This window comes from Argentina silus (genome assembly GCF_951799395.1).
Source record: "Argentina silus genome assembly, chromosome: 13".
In the NCBI taxonomy this organism is placed as follows: domain Eukaryota; kingdom Metazoa; phylum Chordata; class Actinopteri; order Argentiniformes; family Argentinidae; genus Argentina; species Argentina silus.
The window spans coordinates 6,907,340-6,927,222 of NC_139667.1; the positions used below are offsets into that span (position 1 = coordinate 6,907,340).

Below are 19,883 nucleotides of genomic sequence, written 5' to 3' on the forward strand. Positions count from 1 at the left end.
GGATACCAAGACCTTGTAACAGTGAAGAGGGACACCATGGCCTATACAGTCTGTTCTCCTGTCCACCACCATTCTGAAGACGCATGTGCAGTATGACTGATAGATACTGGAAATATTAATCAAGTAAAGACCTTCAGAATTCATCCCATGCTTGAAATGATTCCCATAGCATTTCTAAATTAGATTGTATTTTATTGAAGGCTTAAACAATTTATGTAATAATGAACAAATACTCAAACTCAAAAGTATTTATCATTTTCAAAGGAATACAATACATTGGCTTGGGGCTAATTTCAAGTGAAAAAAAAATACAAATACTAAAATTACTAATTGAGAACAAAAATCTAGAGAGAATAGTTATGTTCTGCAGACAGCGCATCAACTAGTGACTCCTAAGGTCATGACCTCTAGGCCAGAAACTGCTGATGGCAACAGTAAACAGAGATAGGAGCTGATGTCAGCATATCATTGTTACAGTACCTGGCCTCTACCAACGTAAAAAATAAGACATAAAGATACATAAAGATATATTGTATACAATACAAAAAAAATACTTTTAATGTTCAATAACATCAAGGGGGTAATGATGGTAGCAATAGGCCACTAAAGATAGCAGACATGTTAGCGATATTAGAAAGTTTAAGAACATAAATGTCCCAGGAGTTCTGCCAGACAAAAGCCTTTTCTCATACCAAACCAATGTAACTTTCAAACTGGTAAAGTGACCATGAGTTATTATGAGACTGTAGGGTCGTGGATGGACTCCCATTTGCATTAATAACACCAATAAGCCACAAACAGCTTTTAACAATATTCTGCCAGGTAGGGTTCTACCGGTTTTCCTCAAGTGCCTTCCCAGTATACATTCAAGAAAGGACATCACTGTAGCCTTGCACGTTTCTCAGGGGGAGGCTTGCTTGGAGGAGCTGTGGCAGATGACTTTGTGGCCGGCTCTCTCTCTTCTTGTTTTACTGCCTCCGTTGGGGGTTCAGGCTCCTTCTTCACCTCCACTGCAACACAACAGTTGGACAGGTAAAGAAAAGAAGATGGACTTTACTGATGTTTTCCAGCATCCAGGTGTGAATAGTCAGGGATGAATTTCACTCCCTAAATCTCGTAAACCTATTACAAATGAATTACTACTAAAAACATAAATAATGGCTCAACAATATTTGCTCTTATGTCTTACCTGGGATGGGCTTCTCACCAGGCTTGGGCTGAAATGGTCAAATAAAATAGAAAAGGTAAAAACATAAAACAGATTATCAAAAGCAATCTAAGCCTAAAATGGAATGGACACTTACTGTAAGAAAGGCTCTGACATCATATTTGGAGCCCAATTTAAAGGACAAAAGTCTAATTTAAAGAAAGATTGTCTATTTCTCATTTCACAACAGAAAAAACTATATATCAGCAGATGTATGAAAGGCTCTGACATCATATCGTTTCTGTATGATCTCGCCACATTACCGTATGTAACAAACATGTCCATCAATAAATCCAAGTAAACTAAACTCCATCCTGACTGTGCATTCTGACCGATGCCCCGGGGGCGAATTAGTGCAGATAACATCCAGACCCATGTAAACAGTTCTTTATGAACCCTCCCCAACACCGTTCCTGACTGGCTATGCTATTACACAATGTTAAACTAAATAATCTATCTATTGGTTGGATAACTCCAAAGACTGCAAACTTTAAGAGAGACTGACAAATTGTTGTGTCATACCTGATAAAATGTTGGGGGGAATTTAGACCGGAGGTCCATAAGCAGTGTGTCCACACGTTGTCTCTGAAATAGTGAACTGGGTTCCTCTTTCTTCTTGGACTTTGGCTTTGCTTTTTCTGTAAACATGCACATAGAGAACCAAAGCTATTTCAAAAACATCTAATCAATCATGTCAACCAATATGCATTATCAAAGTCTTATCGAAAACTGAAGAATTATCTCCTTCATAGCTGACCTGGTTTCATGCTAATTGAATTAATACTGCAACTTGGTAAAAATAAAAACAGTTAATACCGGAAATAACCCAGTACCAGAACTAACCTCTCTCCTCCTGGTCTTTAAAGTGCCACCAATACCCTTTAGATGGGTGATAGCGACAATATGACATGGCCTCGTCAAAAGCAGACTGGACGCCATGGACAGCAGAAAGCTTGGGAGACAGCAGAAGAGTTACAGCAGTCAGGACATGACAACCCCATAGGATAAGATAGTGAGGATAAGGTTGACAGGTTGACTCTTACCACTCTGGACCCAATAACTGATCCAAGGTCTGGGGCTTGATAAACCACTCCAGCTATGATGTAGTAGTCAGAAAATGGTATGACTGAAGAACGTGCAAACACAATAAGAACAGGGTAGCAACGAATTAGAGGCGTAGAGAGTAGAAGGATTTTTACAGACATATGATTATTTACGATGTTTTTTGTTTGTTTGTTGTGGTGCTTAGTAATGGCTGTAAATGCACATAATGATAGAATTGGCCAAGTCAGTGTCTAAAGCTTCACCTACACCGTAAGAGGAGTTACAGATGAATCTGCATCACTGCTCACCTTGAGTAGGAGACTGTCTCTGCTGTTTACGGATGATGTAAAGTATGGGCTCTTGAGCATGAAGGAGTATATACTCCACTCCAACCATTTGACTTTAGTGTAAAAAGAAAAGAGTTAATAATGTTACCAAATTACTACAGCCATAGTTCACAAAACAGAGTACATGATGTTAAGCAATTATGTGTATGCAGAGTGAGTCATTGCTCGAAGAAACACTTACTTCAGATGCTCCAGAGTGAGCCTCTGCATCTTCACGACCTCATTGTTACAGGTGCGGTCGTAGAAGGGATTGCTTCTCTCAGAAAAATAGTCCAGCACATTTCCAGGGTTGAGAATGGGCACCCAGCCACTGTCAACCCAAGATATCCCAAGGAGGTTGTTGTCTAGAGAGAAAATGATATACAAATAGTTGTATGCAGTCAAAAGGGCACATTTGTAACATTCAACTTTTCATAACAGACCATCGTTTATAACAGCGCTAGTCTAGGGTTAGCAGTTAGCTATGTGCTGTCATTCAAAACATGCTTGTTGTGAGTTAAATGTTGCCTTTTGTTACCAAGTAGCTAAAGACATATTTATCAAATCTATATCGGGCACAAAATGCCGATCTTCAATGAATAAGGGGAAATTCAAACTAGCTGGCAAGCTAAGATACCTCGTAAATCCACCGACGCCATCATGTAAACAAATGGTCGCACAGACTTGCCGTATGTGTCGGAGGTAAATGACGTATGATTGAATGGGGCCCCGTTAGAATACTTGCTAATCCATGCCATGCTATGGTGACATTGACAACTAAGGGAAATGCGTTTAACAGTTTTCTTATCGATGGCCGCAAAGGCTGCTTTCCCAAGAGATTACCGCTATGGCACAAATCGGCCGTGGACCATAGCTGCAAAGACACTTAACCCGCCATCCAAGCAGAGAAGAAATGTGGTCATAGAGCCCATAGCCAATGAGGACTGGTCTGTTTTTAGGGTAACATGGTTGAGATACTGTCTGGCAAGGACAAGGGAAAACATGGTAAAGTCTCCCAGGTCTTCAGACACAGCAACTGGGTAATTCTGGATGGTCTGAATAGGCAAGGACAAGGTTGTGAACACATAACTGGTAACAACCCAGGATTTGTTTTGAATGGGATAAATGGGACCTGAACCCCATACAGCCTATATGGTGAATATTTAAGCATTGAGGACAACAATCATCGACTGTATTGGTTGTGTCTGTTTTGTCACTTTCTCACTGTGGTAACTAGTGGTCACTTAATTTAAGTTAGGCCTGAACAGTCATTTATCTCATCAAGTAGTCTCAAACTGTTACCCTTACCTGTTACTCCATATAACCCTGAACTACATCAGGCTAGGCAGAGAGAAAACATTTATTTTTTCAAATGATCTGTTTTCATTTGAAATGCTTTCTAACAGCTCACTAAAGGAAGAATAGCCCTGCCTAGAGGCATGGAGAGGTCAATATGCTAACACTATGTTTTAAATCAGAGTTGGAATTCCACCAAGTAGGCCTATTATAACTTCTAGACACACCCAAACAGCTGCAATTCAGTGGTCAATGTGCCTGCTGGCACTATCTGAGATATTCAATGTTTCAAAAGTCTCCATAATTCAAGTGGCGTGGAAGAGGTTTAAAAAAAAATACCATAGCCTATAACTTGGATGGTTATTCACAATAGCCTGTTATATTTCTATAGTAGGTCTCAGTAACGTTGGGACAATACAATAACATTAACTCAAATGACATCATCATAGAGGACAGCTGGACTTGGACAGCGCAACCAAATGAACGTCAAGTAAGCACTGCCTATGCGTACAATAAAGCGCGCTCGTGATTTATATCGGGCGGGCTGAACAGACACGCGAAATAGACCTTGATATGTTTCATCTGTGAATAACTGCATTCTTAGAGATAGAGAAGCGATGTGTCTAAACCTGTGGTCTAGTCAAATTCATGTTGTGAAGACGAGACGACGTGATGTAGGCTATGCACGACCAATTGAGGGTAACGAAAAACGGGACTGAAAAGAATAACGCGCGAGGCAGACGGGCACCCATTATAGCTTGCGCGCCCGCCGACGGAAAACTGCGTCGAGACACTGACAATTCAATGGAATGAAGACGCATGAAGGCAGCGGGGGCATGCGGGACTGAATCGACATTTTTTCCAACAAAATCAGTCAGACAACATTAGCACGGTTATCATTTGTGTGCGAAGAACGTCGAGTAGGCTTAGGTAGGCTATTTTATTTTCGCAAAGATGAGTTTAAGCCAAACTGGGTATGATGGCATTTCTAGAGTTGATGGTGGCACAGGCGGCCTCAACATTGGCATTAGTGGTACCCCAAGGCTGCAACAGTGTGCTCAGCCTCCCAGCAGCCGGACCAAAGATGCACGATACCAGCAGCACGGTCGTCATGGTGGTTCGGTTGTGAAACAACCACCTCATTCGGAACCTGCGGACGTTGTGAGACGGGCGATCGACTTTAAGACTCAAGGCACCCAATGTTACAAAGATAAGAAGTACAGGGAGGCGATAGGCAAATACCATCGCGCATTATTAGAGATGAAGGGTTTGTGCAGGGTGTTGGGAGACCCTGATGCCAGTTCGAAATCGCCTTCCTCCGTGCTGCCGACTGTCAGCAAGTCAGCCCTGACTGACGAGCAGAAAGGTGCCATGGAAAATGCCGAGCTCGAATGTTACAACAGCCTGGCAGGTGCATTGATCATACCTTTCTATTCTCTTCAGACATGTGAAAATACTGTGGTATAAACTGTAGAGCTCATCATCATCATCATCATCATCTTCTTTTTAATCATCATCACTGTAATTGTATTTGCCACAGAGTAGCCTACTAACATCTATTGGATGCCTATAGGGGACATTATGTATGCAGTCTTGTGATATGCTGTATTGTAGGCCCTATTTGTTTCCAGGTACAATATAAATCATCAGTTTAGAATTGTAATAATATGCAGTTAATTATGACAGACTCTCTTTCCTTCCAGCATGCCTGTTGCAGATGGAACTGGTGAACTATGAGCGTGTGAAGGAGTACTGTCTGAAAGTCCTGCGCAAGGAGGGGGAGAACTTCAAAGCGCTGTACCGCTCTGGCGTAGCCTACTACCACCTGGGCGATTTCCACAAGGCCCTCCACTACCTCAAGGAGTCCCACAAACAGCAGCCATCAGGCAAGTCCCAATTACACATGTCCTGTGTAATTGCCCCTTTCTTTACATGGGTGCAGGTGAGACAGGTATAGCCTATACTGTATGCCCAAACTGTTTATTATCTCCAATCCAAACATTTTAATGTTAAATTATAGGTTAAATTCTCTCTATGGCTTTAAAATCAAATAACAAATCATGCAAGAAAAAGAAAAAACAATTCAAATGATATACATACTGTATTTGAGCATCGTTTGACTTTTAAGTCATGCCTCGTCGTAGTAGTAATAGTAGTAATAGTAGTAGTAGTAGTAATAGTAGTAGTAATAGTAGTAGTAATAGTAATAGTAGTAATAGTAGTAGTAGTAGTACTGTAGTAGTAGTAGTCTATGAAAACCAGAGTACAGAGATATTACTGTAAATTCATGCTGGCATCATTTGGAATGCTAGTAGAATTGCATAGAATTAATTGACCCTGATGTCGCCTTGACAGCTGATTGACAATTGATCAGAAATGACAAGACAGGCATTCAGGCTAACCCTTTGCTGGATTAAAAACTATGACTCAACTGGAAAGGATTAAATACCACAGCCCAGTAGTTTTAATCCAAATTAAAGCCTTTCCTGCCTGAACAGGAGATAAAGCAGCCTTTTCCTGTCTTTGTTTTACAGACACCAATGTTATCCGCTACATCCAGTTGACAGAGATGAAGATCCGCCGTTCTGCCCAAAGGGAAAAGAAAGAGGCCACATAAATGCCCACTGTTTGATGACTCCTCAACTCAACATACATTTATACCTTGCTCATGTGCCACCCAGACCTTACACACCACCTTTCAGGGTCTTGGTGTTTAAAGATTAATATTTGCTTTGCCTTGCACAGCCACTTTTGTCTGTCTTCTTGCCAATTATGTGATTCATCCCCACACGTACAAAAAAATATGTGTACCTGTGAAAACAGATTTATACTGATAGAAAGCAAACAAAATGTGCAGCTGCCAGCCTTTTGTTTATTATGCCAGGTTTATGTTTAAACGTTACAAAGTTGTTTTACATGGAGTCAGATGGGTATACTGTACACTGCCAGTCCAAACATTGCACTACGTGTAAATGTGCCAACACTTATGATAGGGAAAGACTAACAAAGTTGAGCATGTGCCTGTCGGTGACTGTAACTGGCTAAGCTAGCACCTGCCCTCGCACAAGATGTGTTTGTAACAGCATGTAATCACTGTTTAATGACCTCCCACTCAGACATTGAGCCAAAGACAACACTTATGTTTTGTCTCATAAAGATTGAGATTTGTCATTGTATATTTCTGGCAAGTCATATTAGTATTTTATGTGGGGGAAAAAAAGGAAGAGTTTGATTTTTACAGCACTTATACCAATAGATATAATTAGAATATGGATTTAAGAGTGGAGGTTACTTTAAGAGCACATATTTGCTAACTACAAGCTCACTGTGTCATGACATTGAAAAGATGCATATTTATAAAACATTCTTAGAAGTATCTGTTTTAATTGTATAATAACAAAGCTTACTGTGTTTTGTTTGTAAATGCGAGCAGGAGCATTCCATCCACAGAGTATCTTTACAAAAATAATAATGTTTACTGTTGCAGTATGTGTGTAATAAAAGTGTCACTTGTAATTATGATCGATTTTTTTGTTATATCACCGTCAAACAATTAAACACACATATCAATTGATCAAATTTAAAGTTTACAATATACACATTTCACCGTGGGCTGTCTTGAAGGATTTTGAATAAAGTCTCCTTAAATTCAATAGGAACAATATCATTACACTATAACTGACGGTACCCTACCTTCTTTTCTTGTAGTAGTTGCCATGGTGAGACTTCATAATGAGCCTGGCCGTTGAATTTGTTGGCTGTACAGGTGATACTGACATGATCCAATGAAGAACCAAGTCACGAAATGGAACAGAATCAGTCCATCAAAAGTGGAAGTATCTTTTGTCAAAGGAGAACACACACATTAAAGAACACATTAATCAGTTCAGATGAGACTTGGGAGTTTTTAATTGTTTACGATGGTTTTACTCAAGTCAATGTGCTCCAGTGCAAATACAGGTCAGTCAACAGCATCACTTTGCCAATCATAAGTACTGTCCATATCATCCCAGTCACTGCTACGTTAATGGTGGTATCAGTTCCAGTATCAATAGTACAGGTGTACAGTAGGCTACACCTTAAACAGCACCCATGATTAGATATTGAACACTCAGTATTTACATTCTCCACATTGCCCCTTCTCAAAGAAACCGCATTCACATTTGGATTAATTTACATTCACAATGGATTCATTTGAAAGCATTAAATAGAAAGAGTGACAATATGGTGATCATCTTCCAAAGTAAAGCAAATTTGTAAAGAAAATTTGCAAACCTAATCCCTTATTACTGACCACCATCACAGCAGTAACAAGCTTTTAGACTATTACACTGTAATAAATGATTCATAAGGGAATAACATTGTTGTTGGCGATCAGTTTTAACAGTGATGTACCTGATCCACTTCAACAAAATTTACAAGAAATGAAATCAGTAAACAAATGTGATCAAAAGTGACAAGTGTAAAGCAAATCAGTGTGAAGCAAATAAAAAGTAAACATTTTTAAAAACTAGGCCTGTGTTGCATTGAACTCTGGGAGCATGTTAACAGTGCGAGGGTATTCTCCTTTCGTTACACATTAATTAGTACGGTATATAAACACTGCATCCGTTAAAACGCCTCATTCTCAGAACGAAAAGACACTCAAAGACCCTTGGATGGATGGCCTTTAAAACGAGTACTCAGATACATTAAAAAGCAAGGCAGAAATCATAAGTACAAAAATAAATAAATAAAATAAATAAATACATGAATAAATAAAAATATAAATTATGCATTAAAAAAAAAATACTATGACATGCCTCCGGGGCTTGTTTTCAGTGTTTCTCATTCAAAAATACATCCAAATCTCACACAATGCACACATTGAATCAAAATCTAAATTCCAATCATCCCATGTTCAGTCAACAATAGCTTATGAGACAGGTAACCTACAGTACAGAGTAATACAAATGTTTCTTTTGAGACACGTTTCATCCCCAATAAACGACAAACATTCTGGTGATATTCTTGTTTCTCATACTGGGCTTCAGACAAAGGAGAATGTATTTTTTTCTTCATATAAGCATGATGGTTTTTAAGACCCTGTGGGTTGGTGATGCAGTGAGGTGCTCATGTACAACATCCCTTTAATCAGGATGTATCTGGAAGTGCTTGGTGAGGACAAAGAGTGCTCAGTACATACAAGAGATCTAACAGACGAGGGGGGCTGCTATACAGGCAACCAACAGTAAGCAAGAGCACATTCAAGTGTGAGTGAGATACAAATTAATCCAAGTGACACAAAATAGGTTTTTGCTTGGAGAAAAAAAGTATTTCACTGAATAGAAGAAGGTGAAACATGATATCTATAACTAGAATGGAGAAATAACAGTTTTTTCATTTAAAAAAATCAAGCTTTACATTCATGATGCTGTCCAAAAGTGCACTTGTTAAAATGCACAATCTTGAACTCTTAATATAAATAAAAAGATGTAAAGCCATGTGGAGTTATCATTGCCGCTGTGCCGTAAAGTACCATCCCAGCCAGCACTTCAGTCATTGCATTGCATCTGCTTTTCTCTAAATGACATGTGAGAAAATAACTAGTCAGTCCAAACAAAAAGAGAATTCTGATGCATTAACAATTCAATGCCTCTCCTCCTCTGGAATAGCGTAGGCTTGGTGTGTTGCTGGGGCCATGATATTCTGTCCGGGGGGGTGGGGGGATGGGGGGGTGGGGTGTCCAGGAGGGGACTAAGTTAGGACCAGTATCCAGGCCTATAGCGGTAAGGTGAGTCTTTGGGAAAACTGGACTCAGGCCTGCAGAGTGGGAGGGTCGGGTCCCGGCACTGTCCTTCATCCTGCTGGTCCAGTAGATTGCGAATCCTGCGTGGGGATGGTGTCGGGGCCTCCATAGGGGTAGGCAGCACTGCAATGTCTCTCCCGAACTCCACTGTGGGAGGGGTCTCTGTGCTGGAGGTGTGGGCAGGGGACTCTCCGCTCCCTCTGCCCCTCCCACCAGGTACGTCACCACGCGCCCGGGGTGAGGGCCGCGGCCGGGCCAGGATTTCCAGGGTTTTGGGTCGTTCGGGAGGGCATCGGCGGCGTGGTGTGGGAGGAAACACCACATTTGGGTCGGGCAGCCGGGGCACTTCAGAGAAATTGTCTTTTAAACCCCTGAAGCCTACAGCTATTTGTGAAAAGAGATAGAAAAAAGGTGGTAACAACAGCTAAGAAGACACAGTATGTGATGAATCATCAGGCCATCTAGCTAAAGAGTAAACATTAATAGATCATTTCTTACAGGAGCAAAATGTATCAAATCAAGATAAAATCAAACACATTTCTAGCAGACAAAAGGGAACCTACCGGTGGTTTCCATAGTTGCTCTGATTGGCAAAGGATGAAAATTAGTTGGAGGGCAGCCCTTTTTGATGGCTCCATCTGAGGGTGTCCGGTGTAGGCTGCGTGCGCAGCTGGGGGCAGAGGGTAGATGTGTCGGGGTGAGGGACTGCCGAGGGTGGCGCTTGAAGCTCTCAATGTGGGTGTTGACCAGGGCGTTGAGTGGGGCCTGAGGCATGGGCTGAACAGGACCATGGGGAGAGGCAGGACGGTATACTAGCAGCTCCTCACTGTCAGAGCGTAGCAGCGAGCGTGTGGAGTTACAGTCAGAGACGGAGGACAAGGACAGCAGCGTGTGAGAGGGGGGGATCCCTCGTTCCGGTAGCGGGGGTATAGAGGGTCTCAATGGGCTCTCCCGCCTGAACAACTTACGTGTGGGGGGGCTGGTGCTACGTCTCTGGCCCCCTGTTCGGTGAAAGAAGCCCTCCCATCGTGGCTTGATGCTCTCCTCAGGCTGGCCCAAGGCCAGCATGTTAAAGCCCAGTCCAACAGCTGCCAGCAGAGCCCCACAGCCCAGCAGCACCAGCTCAGACCGCCGACCCCCACTTGGGCTCTTCTTACTCGGGGGTGTTTCTGGAGCTACTTGAATACTTGGGCAATACTCCCCTCCATTACCATCTTCAACATGCCCCTCCCTTTGGAAGGGGATACAGAGGTAGGATTGGGCAGAAGATTCTCCCGGCTCAGCGGTGAAGCAACCGTCTTCGTTCTCTGCAAGGAAGAGCATTTCACAAGATTCCATTGTTGTGGTCATGATTGGCATTTACTTTGATGCAGATGCACATCGCTATTCTGCTGTTTTGCTGCGGTGTCACAGATGTCTTCTACTTCCACTTCCATCCCATAACATTGTATCGGTCTAATGTTATTACAGTACAGAACAAAGAAAATCTAATGTTATAATATTATATGATTATATCTCTGTCAATATGACAGTCATCAAACCAGAATGTACACTAGTGTTTCTGTGTAAGTATTCATGGGCAATCTAGTGTGCTTTTCTTAGTGCACTAAGCTCGGATGTGAGTCTTCAGCCGGTCCTTACCCATCTCTGTTAGGCTGGGCACTCCTGGCACTGCAGGGCTGTGTCTGGGTGACCTGCGTAGGTTCGGGGCACTGCAGGACCGCTGTCTGCTCCCCTCCTGGGGGACCTTGATGCTGATGAATAGCAAAGCATTTGATATAGAGCAATAAGGTATTCATAACTCTGAGACATGGTGAAAACAGCACCACTTTAGCTAAGTTACCATTAGCTGCCTATCCAAATTCTTGCTTATAATATGAACCTCTTCTTTATGCCTTTACTGTACATAGTACATAGTACATATTACTACTACTATTACTATTACTACTATACTACTGTACATACTACATGTTCTCAGTTGTGGCCCCTGTTACACACAACCCCCTTCTCACCTCTCATCAGCACTGTGCTCTCTGTGACAGTGTGGCCCGGACCCCCGGTTTCTGCCCTTCTTACGGGACCCCTTTCTCTCCTCCTCCTCATCTTGCTGGAACCCTGTGTTGCGTCCCCAGGCTTTACACCCCTCAGCTGGAGTGACTGCAAACCACCACGGATTGTAAAAGAATAATAATAAACTCACATCCCTGTTAATAGCCATATAATACAAAATGTGAGTGAAAATGCGTCAATGTGTAAATGGTCATGGACTTACGCTGGATGGCTCTTAGGCGGGGCAGTAGCGGGGGACTAGTTGGAGGACTGGAGCCGCTGCCCAGCAGGCTTCTGCGTCGGTCCAGAGAGGGGGAGGCCTGCACTGTGATCTTGTGTTGAAAATCTGAAGCAGGACCCCGAAACAGGACAATCCAAACAGAAATGAGAAAAGCATAACACTAAATAAAAGATATGAATCAAATGTAGGATTGTATACCACCAATACGATTCATGTAGGCTACTCTACACAGGACTCCACAAAATTCTCAGACATACCTGAGGGTAGGCTGATCCTGTTCCCATCCTTGAGTTTAAGGCGACTACGGCGGAACTTCCCCTGCCTGCTCTCCACACGAGGCTTCTCCTGGTACAGCTGGTGGATGATGACATTGAGCTCTCGTTCCAGGATGTGAATCTCCCGCTCCGCCAGCTCCTGCTCCCGCCTCCGCAGCTCCTCCTCCTGACATTTCTGCTGCAGCGCAGCTCTGCTCAGCTCCTCCTCCCACGACCGCAGCTCCTGGTGAAGGCCAGGAAAGGTCATGGTCAGGTTTACACAATCAGTGATTAACATGAGCTCCATAAGGAGCCACTCCAAAGACTGATTGTGAATGTTTTTGAAAGCTGTTTTGAGATCTCCCCACCTTCTCCTTGACCCTCAGCTGGTCGAACATCTCCTGGATCTCAACTTTCCAGTCATCCTGCAGTGAGTGGAAGGACTCAGCTGGCATCTCAAAAAAGCCTGACTCCTCTATGGCAGTCAGCTGGTCCAGGATACTAGTGAAAAGGGGGCGAAAATGGGGGTCTGGGTTCCAGCATTCTGTAGTACAGGTGAGAAAGAATATAGGGCTGTTAGACATAATGAATGCAACACTGAATAGCTCCATAACAATGGGAATATATAGAGTTCTTTTCTCTCAACTAATTGGTAAAATGTCCAAATACTGGTGCATTAAAAATTATGAACAAAAAGTTGATCTTCTTACCTTCCATGAGACGTGCAAAGGGTTCAGGACAGGTGGAGGGGATAGGCAATGCCAGCTTATTCATAGCCACTCCATAAGCCACTGCCAGGCCATCAATGCCCCGGAATGGCACCTCTCCTGTCAGTAGCTCCCACAGAAGCACTCCATAACTTCAATGTCACCAGGGAAGGATGCAGGAATAGAGACATGGCAGAAGTTGGGTATTAGACTGAGAAGGCAGGGATTTCAACAACTGAAACTGCTAATATCTACCTCTTTAACACTAACATGCCTTCAATAGGAACTTCACTGATCAATTCCATATAATAACTGTGCATATGTTATTTTAATGTGTGTTTCCACAAATAGAATACAGTAGATACAGAATTTCTAAAATTATTTGTGATTGCCAGGAATGAGAATATGTTTAGACACATTCCCTGTTGAGATTAGGGGCTTGATTTGACTCTAAAATACATTGTCTACTAAAATGTTCTACTCCAACAATGGCAAAACAGCTGAAGGTAGAGTAGATAGCAACGGTAATCAGTCTGCAGAATGCTGATGGGCTTGCCTGAAAGAAAAGGCACTGAGGCTCCTGTGAGTGCACCACAACGGAGGGCAATGCTAGACCACAACAACCTCCAGGCAGGTACAGTATTTCACACTAAACAAGGGCTGGATGCAGGCCACTTGGCAATGCCAATCCATGAGAATCTACCATTGAAAGTCTTACTTGCAGTGCTATAAGATTACACATATACAATAGTTCTGCACTTCCAGCTCATCCTAATGACAGGTCTGTGGCAGAGACCAGGTGAAATGACAAAACTCAATACTGGCACTCAGTTGGGCATGTCTGTCAGGGGTCCTATCCCTGCCACCACCACTGCTGCTGTGAATCACCTCTTCTTGCCTCTCAACTGTCACCTCTTAATCTCCATTGGAAAGGGGACCTTGCATTCAGTCTGAAATAGCTGAGCTCGATCTGTTAGCGTTAATGCCATGCTGAGATACGTTAGTGCAGAACACTGGTGAACATAGTTATAACATAACACATTGGTGTTAATCTGTGTTTTAAAAAGCAGTTAGTTAGTTAGTGTGTGGGGACTAATAAGTATGTTCTTAAGATGACCAAATAAACTGCATTCTATCGCCCATCATGATTGAGATGTTGTTTGCAACACTTTTATAAGAGGCAGTACACACAGTACAATTCATAAATGACTTGTCGATCCAGTTCTCTATCTACTGTAAGTGTGAACAGCTTCCTGCTGCATCACTTCCCACTCTGCCCACCTCCACACGTCGCTACCCTTGGAGAAGGTGGATGAGCGGATGACCTCGGGTGCCATCCAGGCATAGGTGCCAGCAGCACTCATCTTGGTGGTGCGGTGCCACTCTCGTGCCAAGCCAAAGTCTGTGATCTTCAGAGTCTTGTTGCTAAGGTCCTCCATCTCAACCTTCTCAAGGATCAGGACTGCAGCGGACGTTGCAAGTGAGATCCGGGAGGGGACGGGAGGAGTGGTGGAGGGAGGATGAGGAGGTTTTGGTTGGAGGGTGGTCAAACGAGGGGAGCAATAATGTGGGTGTATTGGAGGGTAGGTTTACAGGAATGTACGGGGAATGCAGGTAATTCAATTCAGGATTGGATGTGATGGCGGAAGCATTAAAGCAGCAGGGTTGCACCCATCAAAAATAAAAAAAAATATAAAAAAGGAATTGCAAGGAGATTAAAATGAGAATGCAAAAATAGAAAATGAACCAAAGCAGGGTATGGTTGTTGGAGGACATGATTAAAGGAGGGAGAAAGACAGGGGAGAAAGAGAAAGAACAAAAGAAAGGAAAAACAAATGAGATGGGTGAGATACAAATGAGAATGTGTGAGACGGAAGACAGCAGAGAGGAAAAAAACACAAGCATTGATTAATGCTACATTTTCACTTTCTAGCTCTGTACAGGTATCCTTTCACAAAAGTAGAGATTGTTCATGGATCAATGCCAGCATAACTGCTCTAGGATATGACAGGCCTAGTTATGTTGTTTAGTGATCTGTGTGTCAAAAACATTCACACACTACAAAGTATGGCTCCTCTCAGTAACTCTAAGACACTCACAAACAAATGTGAAATTGATATTTCAACGTTTCCATCTTCAGGTCGGTCCCAGTGTAGTTCAGCCACATACAGACGCAAACACACAAGTAAACTTGCCAGTGGCAGAGAAATATTGACACACCCTCTACCACATCAGAATACAACTCGGTCTCCACATACGACAGCGAAAGGCTTCCCCGACCACATGCTCTGCTCATTCAGCTGCACAATGCCAGGCCATCTGCTGTGGATATGCCCACTGGAGAGGGTGTGTCTGCAGGCTGTGGCATACATCAAGGGGCCCCTTCATGCATTGGTCATGCCGGTCTAATAGTATGAGGGTGTTTCCCAAAAGAGACTAAACCTCAACATATGGACTAAGTCAAATGGGTGACGGTTAAAGGGACATTGACCACAGGGTTTGGGTTAATTCAAGGGCTAAAACTGAAATGAAATGACTGAATTGAAAATGCTGCTAAATTCAGTTGTTTTATATAATTAAAAAATTCCTTAATTCATGGGATCACTTTGAATAAACTTCCTGAATTGAGTTGAAATGAAATTGATCCAACTCCTGGTTGACAAATGGAGAGAAAGACAGAGGGAGAGGTGGAGGGATAAGCCTGGTTGCCTTGCAACAAACATTTTATCACCTTAGCTTGTAGGACTACAATTGGGTCAAGAATTTCCTTTGGCTTAGCCCATGACTACACCATCCCCTACTCCTAGCCACCAAGTGATCTCCAGTTTCACTCTATGAAGGTGTGTGGTTAGATATCGACCATGAATTAATAAGGCTATCATTCTATCTATGACTCATCTGTTGCCGTATAATCATAGCACATTCGAAAATACTCTCATCTCATTTGCTGATGACTTGCCTCATTCATCATTTGTGTCTTACACTAAGACTATCTACTAATCCCAGAGATAATGGCATTTTTCATTTTGGTCATCTCTACCATCTCTTCACATCAAATTGAACATCATGAAATTTGAACATTGATCCTTTAGTCTAATTTGACTTCTGACCTTTCTCATGTCAGTGACACTGTCACTAGTGCAGGGTGAGATCTCATACCATGGGGAACAGACCATTATCCTAGGTCAAGTACAGATTTGTGGCATACTTCTATGTACTAAAGTAGATGCCCTGGGAGCTACAGTACTGGACTAGAGTAATGTACTAGACGCTGAGGGCAAGCATGACACTGACACCTCACTCTGAGAGTAGACCAGAGTTTGACCTGAGAATACTCTACCTGGGGTTTGTATGCATGACTACTGTACATTAAAAACAACTAAGAAGTAACCTCACGTGGTGAGGGGGATGCCTCTGTTTACATCATGTGGGTTTGTGTACTGTACTGGATGTGAACAGGGTGTGGCTGGAACTCTCCCCTGAGCCGATGATGGCAGTGGAGTAGACTGGCTTAACATCCAAAACAGCCAATGACATGCAAGGGGCCTGAGCTAATCACAAACACCAGGCCAATAGGAAACAAGACACTCTTTGACTATCCAATAGGATGGCTCAGGCTGAGCATTCGACAAATCCTTGATAATAGGCTTGGGATTTAAGGGATACAGCAGGCAGAATGCAAGATTAGAGCACACCCCCTCTATAAATTTACACATATTCCATACAACCACCTTTTACTGTATAGCCTACAACTATTTAGCTGCATTTATACCAAAAAAATACAGTGTCTGATCACTGATAGCTTAAAGGATCACTTTAATAATAAATAGTCAATGTGCAGTTCTGTGATTATCATAGAAAAACGCTCTTACTGTTGCTGGACTTGAGGTCCCTGTGTATGATGGGAACGATGGCCTCACAGTGGAGGTAGTGCATGGCGCGGGCGATCTGCACGGCCCAGTCCACCAGTGTACACGGAGGGATGCGCTTTCCTGAGAGTGCGCGGTTCAGAGGGCCCCCCCGGGCAAACTCCATCACCAGGCACAGGTTGGGCTCCAGCAGGCACACGCCCAGCAGTGCCATGATGTTAGGGTGGTTCAGCATGGCGAAGAGCTTGGCCTCCTGACGAACGCTTTCCATGGTCTGCCCCGGATCCTCGTCAGGGTCCCGGCGCGCTGCCTTCACCGCCACCTCCGAGCCGCGCCAGACCGCACGGTACACCTTTCCGAAACCACCGACCCCGATGATCTCTTCGAGGGCCAACTCTGAGAAGTCAATCTCCAGCACTGAGGGGGAGGAAGGAAAAGGAGCAACAAGAACTTAAGAGACAACATAGGACAGATAGAACAACAGGAGGCTCACAGAGATGGACAGAAGGGATACATACAGTAGATGAGCATAGTCTGGCATCTCTCTACCTACCACTACAACATCAGTCTTAAGTTACAGCTTATACATACTGACCGTGGACAGCACCAGCACAAATCCCTCAGTGATGTATGACCAAATCTAGCTTTAAACATTCCCATTCCATTGCGTTCAGTTTTCTTAGCCATATCTGTGCTCTCACGAATTGGAAAACGTAAATGTCAAGAACACTCTGAGGGTACCAGTGGTAAAAATATGGGACTTTTTCCCCTGCATAGGGGCTTCAGCATGTGTGTATGTTACTGATGCTGTAAACGTACCGTAAACGTTCATGTTGTGAATTGCTAACAGTCTACTAAGCAGCGTGACCTTGATAAATATTTCAAGAGGGATGTTGAATGTGAAAGTAGGTCAGCTGCCTCACAGAGATGAAAAAAATGTACGGGCAATAAAGGACGGAGGATGCAGTGCACCCAAACAGCTAAGACACTCTCTTACTTATGGATCAAGATCAGGAGCCTACAGTAGCTGGTTCCCCATAATCATGAAAGAATATTATGTGAGGCAGATCAGAATAGGTGATTGAACAAAGGACAGTAGTCCTTGAACATCTGGTAAGCCTTTAATGCTAATGGTCCCCATCAAAAGACTTAGCTGGAAGTCAAACATGATCGATCAAGACCTTTCAATTGTCGTGTTGATTGATTTTTGTGTATTCCATGACAGAGGCACATGCAGAGACAGGAGTATCAAGATTGAGACACAATGTAACCAACGGTGCCTATGACTATCATACTTGGTATCAGAGGCCCTGGTATTCCATTACATCTGTTTTACACCATATCCTAGATAGATAGTGCCATGGAATTAAACTCTGAGCCAATTTCAAAGAAAGAGGAATCTGTTTATCTTGTTGTTGTTGGGTTTTTTGGGGGGATATTGGAGCACTGAGGGAGAGGATGCTCAATTCCTGTTATAGAGACCCCTGACAGAGACCCCTGACAGAGACCCCTGACAGAAACCTCTGTCCAAGTGTCAGTAAATTGTTGAAGACTACACAGAGGCAGAGCAGACTAGTAGCAAAGAGTAAAGATGCTTTGATATGCGGTGTACTGACTTACTATCGTAACCCATGTGTTATGCATACATTCGTTTTTACATGTAGTAAGCATATATTGCTGCTCAGCAATTGTGACGATGGTGCAACGCAAAGTGTCCCAGGAAAAGGAAAGATGATGGAGCGTCCCTGAAAGGCGGGGTGTATTGGGAGTAGCATAAGGCACTGGCTTACGGCCTTGTTATACAAAAGTCTATTGACCATTCATTCTCAGGAATTATTACGGTAAACAAGGATACATTGTTGTAACCTGTTATCAATAGGCCTACCTAGTGGTCGTACCTATGACATTGCAGTAAACTGGGGTTCAGAGTGTCCGGAGATAAATGTAAATAATACACAATAGAATAAAATAATATGCCGAAAATAGAATACTGGTAAAAAATAAAACGAAATTAGACACGGAGTGATAACAGCTGAACCTCTGGTATGCAATTTAGCCTATAGGCCTAATAAGATACTCACGGTGCAGTGGAGGCACTGAGTAATCGGAGTACTCCTCCACTGTTGTGTCCCGTATTTTCTCGGAGATGCCATTCCCAATACTAACATAATTACTGGGGAAAATGCCAACCCGGTCCTCTATCATCCCAGTCCACCAGCCCTCATCTCCCGATACCAACGAATCTTTCGATAGAACCTCCACCAAGTCCCCCTTCCGCAAGCAGAGCTCATCGTCCGCACTGGCATCATAATCGAAAACGGCTGTCCAGTAGCCAGAAACGGCTGGTCCTGTGGCCGGGGCAGCGACAATGCCATTCTCTGGAACCGGCCAGCAAACCGCTTCTGTATCTGTCCCACTTCCATTCGATGGAGAAACGCACCCTCTGGGACTCAGGCTGTTGTCAAAAGCGGATTTGAAGGCATCCATTGAAGCGATCCATAGGGGCGACCTGGATCACTGTGTGCAGGCTCGTACACCTGACGCTGGACGCGAGGGTCGGAGCACCCTGGATACAAAGCTGCCGCGGCCACGATGATGACTAAGTAGCCGCTAATCCCGCATCGCAGTGGAAAACAGAACCATTCTGCTGCAGCACTCTGTCTATATTACCTGCAGGCCTAAATCAGATATTGAAATTGCCATGTCGCGAATAGCTATTTTTTCTTCTCCAGCAACATCTTTCTAGCATCCATCGTTAAAAATCCCTGTGCGCAAAGGGCTCAAAGCTACCCACTCTTCTTTATTCTAAGGAGCCAATTGTGCCAGCAATCCTCTATGCAACAAACCAATCACCCCTCGCCTTCAATTTGATTGGCGCATGGCTACATCAATCAAGGTCTTACCTCGAGCCCAGTTTCCAGTACAGGATTCTTCTATCTGAAAACACCCTGATTTGTAGAATGCATTGTTCTTATTAGATATATATAACATGACTTTTAATATTCACCACAGATTTGAACAAAGACTTTTTTTTTCAAATTGTCTCCTTTATTATGTTATTGACCAAAGAATCAAAAATAAAGAAATTGGCATAAATCAATC

General features: G+C 43.1%; 3 protein-coding genes across 3 annotated transcripts; 1 reads left to right on the forward strand and 2 right to left on the reverse strand.

Moving 5' to 3' along the window:
- Window positions 1-233: 233 nt before the first annotated feature.
- On the reverse strand, window positions 234-3,243 carry med6 (mediator complex subunit 6). Its single transcript, XM_083684153.1, has 8 exons — window positions 3,215-3,243; window positions 2,780-2,942; window positions 2,560-2,651; window positions 2,251-2,333; window positions 2,051-2,159; window positions 1,730-1,845; window positions 1,190-1,217; window positions 234-1,010 (listed from the first exon to the last, which is right to left on the reverse strand). The coding sequence occupies exons 1-8, from the start codon at window positions 3,237-3,239 to the stop codon at window positions 880-882; spliced, it is 747 nt and encodes a 248-aa protein (XP_083540279.1). The 5' UTR covers window positions 3,240-3,243; the 3' UTR covers window positions 234-879.
- A 1,584-nt stretch (window positions 3,244-4,827) lies between these two features.
- Window positions 4,828-6,653, forward strand: ttc9 (tetratricopeptide repeat domain 9; the record flags this gene model as incomplete). The annotated part of the gene is made up of 3 exons (XM_083683586.1): window positions 4,828-5,284; window positions 5,577-5,759; window positions 6,408-6,653. The coding sequence occupies 3 exons, from the start codon at window positions 4,828-4,830 to the stop codon at window positions 6,488-6,490; spliced, it is 723 nt and encodes a 240-aa protein (XP_083539712.1). The 3' UTR covers window positions 6,491-6,653.
- Window positions 6,654-9,614: 2,961 nt separating this feature from the next.
- On the reverse strand, window positions 9,615-19,268 carry map3k9 (mitogen-activated protein kinase kinase kinase 9; the record flags this gene model as incomplete). Its single annotated transcript, XM_083684169.1, has 11 exons — window positions 9,615-10,045; window positions 10,225-10,968; window positions 11,303-11,415; window positions 11,674-11,818; window positions 11,934-12,056; window positions 12,209-12,449; window positions 12,574-12,749; window positions 12,916-13,064; window positions 14,194-14,374; window positions 16,785-17,198; window positions 18,863-19,268. The coding sequence occupies 11 exons, from the start codon at window positions 19,266-19,268 to the stop codon at window positions 9,615-9,617; spliced, it is 3,123 nt and encodes a 1,040-aa protein (XP_083540295.1).
- Between the last annotated feature and the right edge of the window lie 615 nt (window positions 19,269-19,883).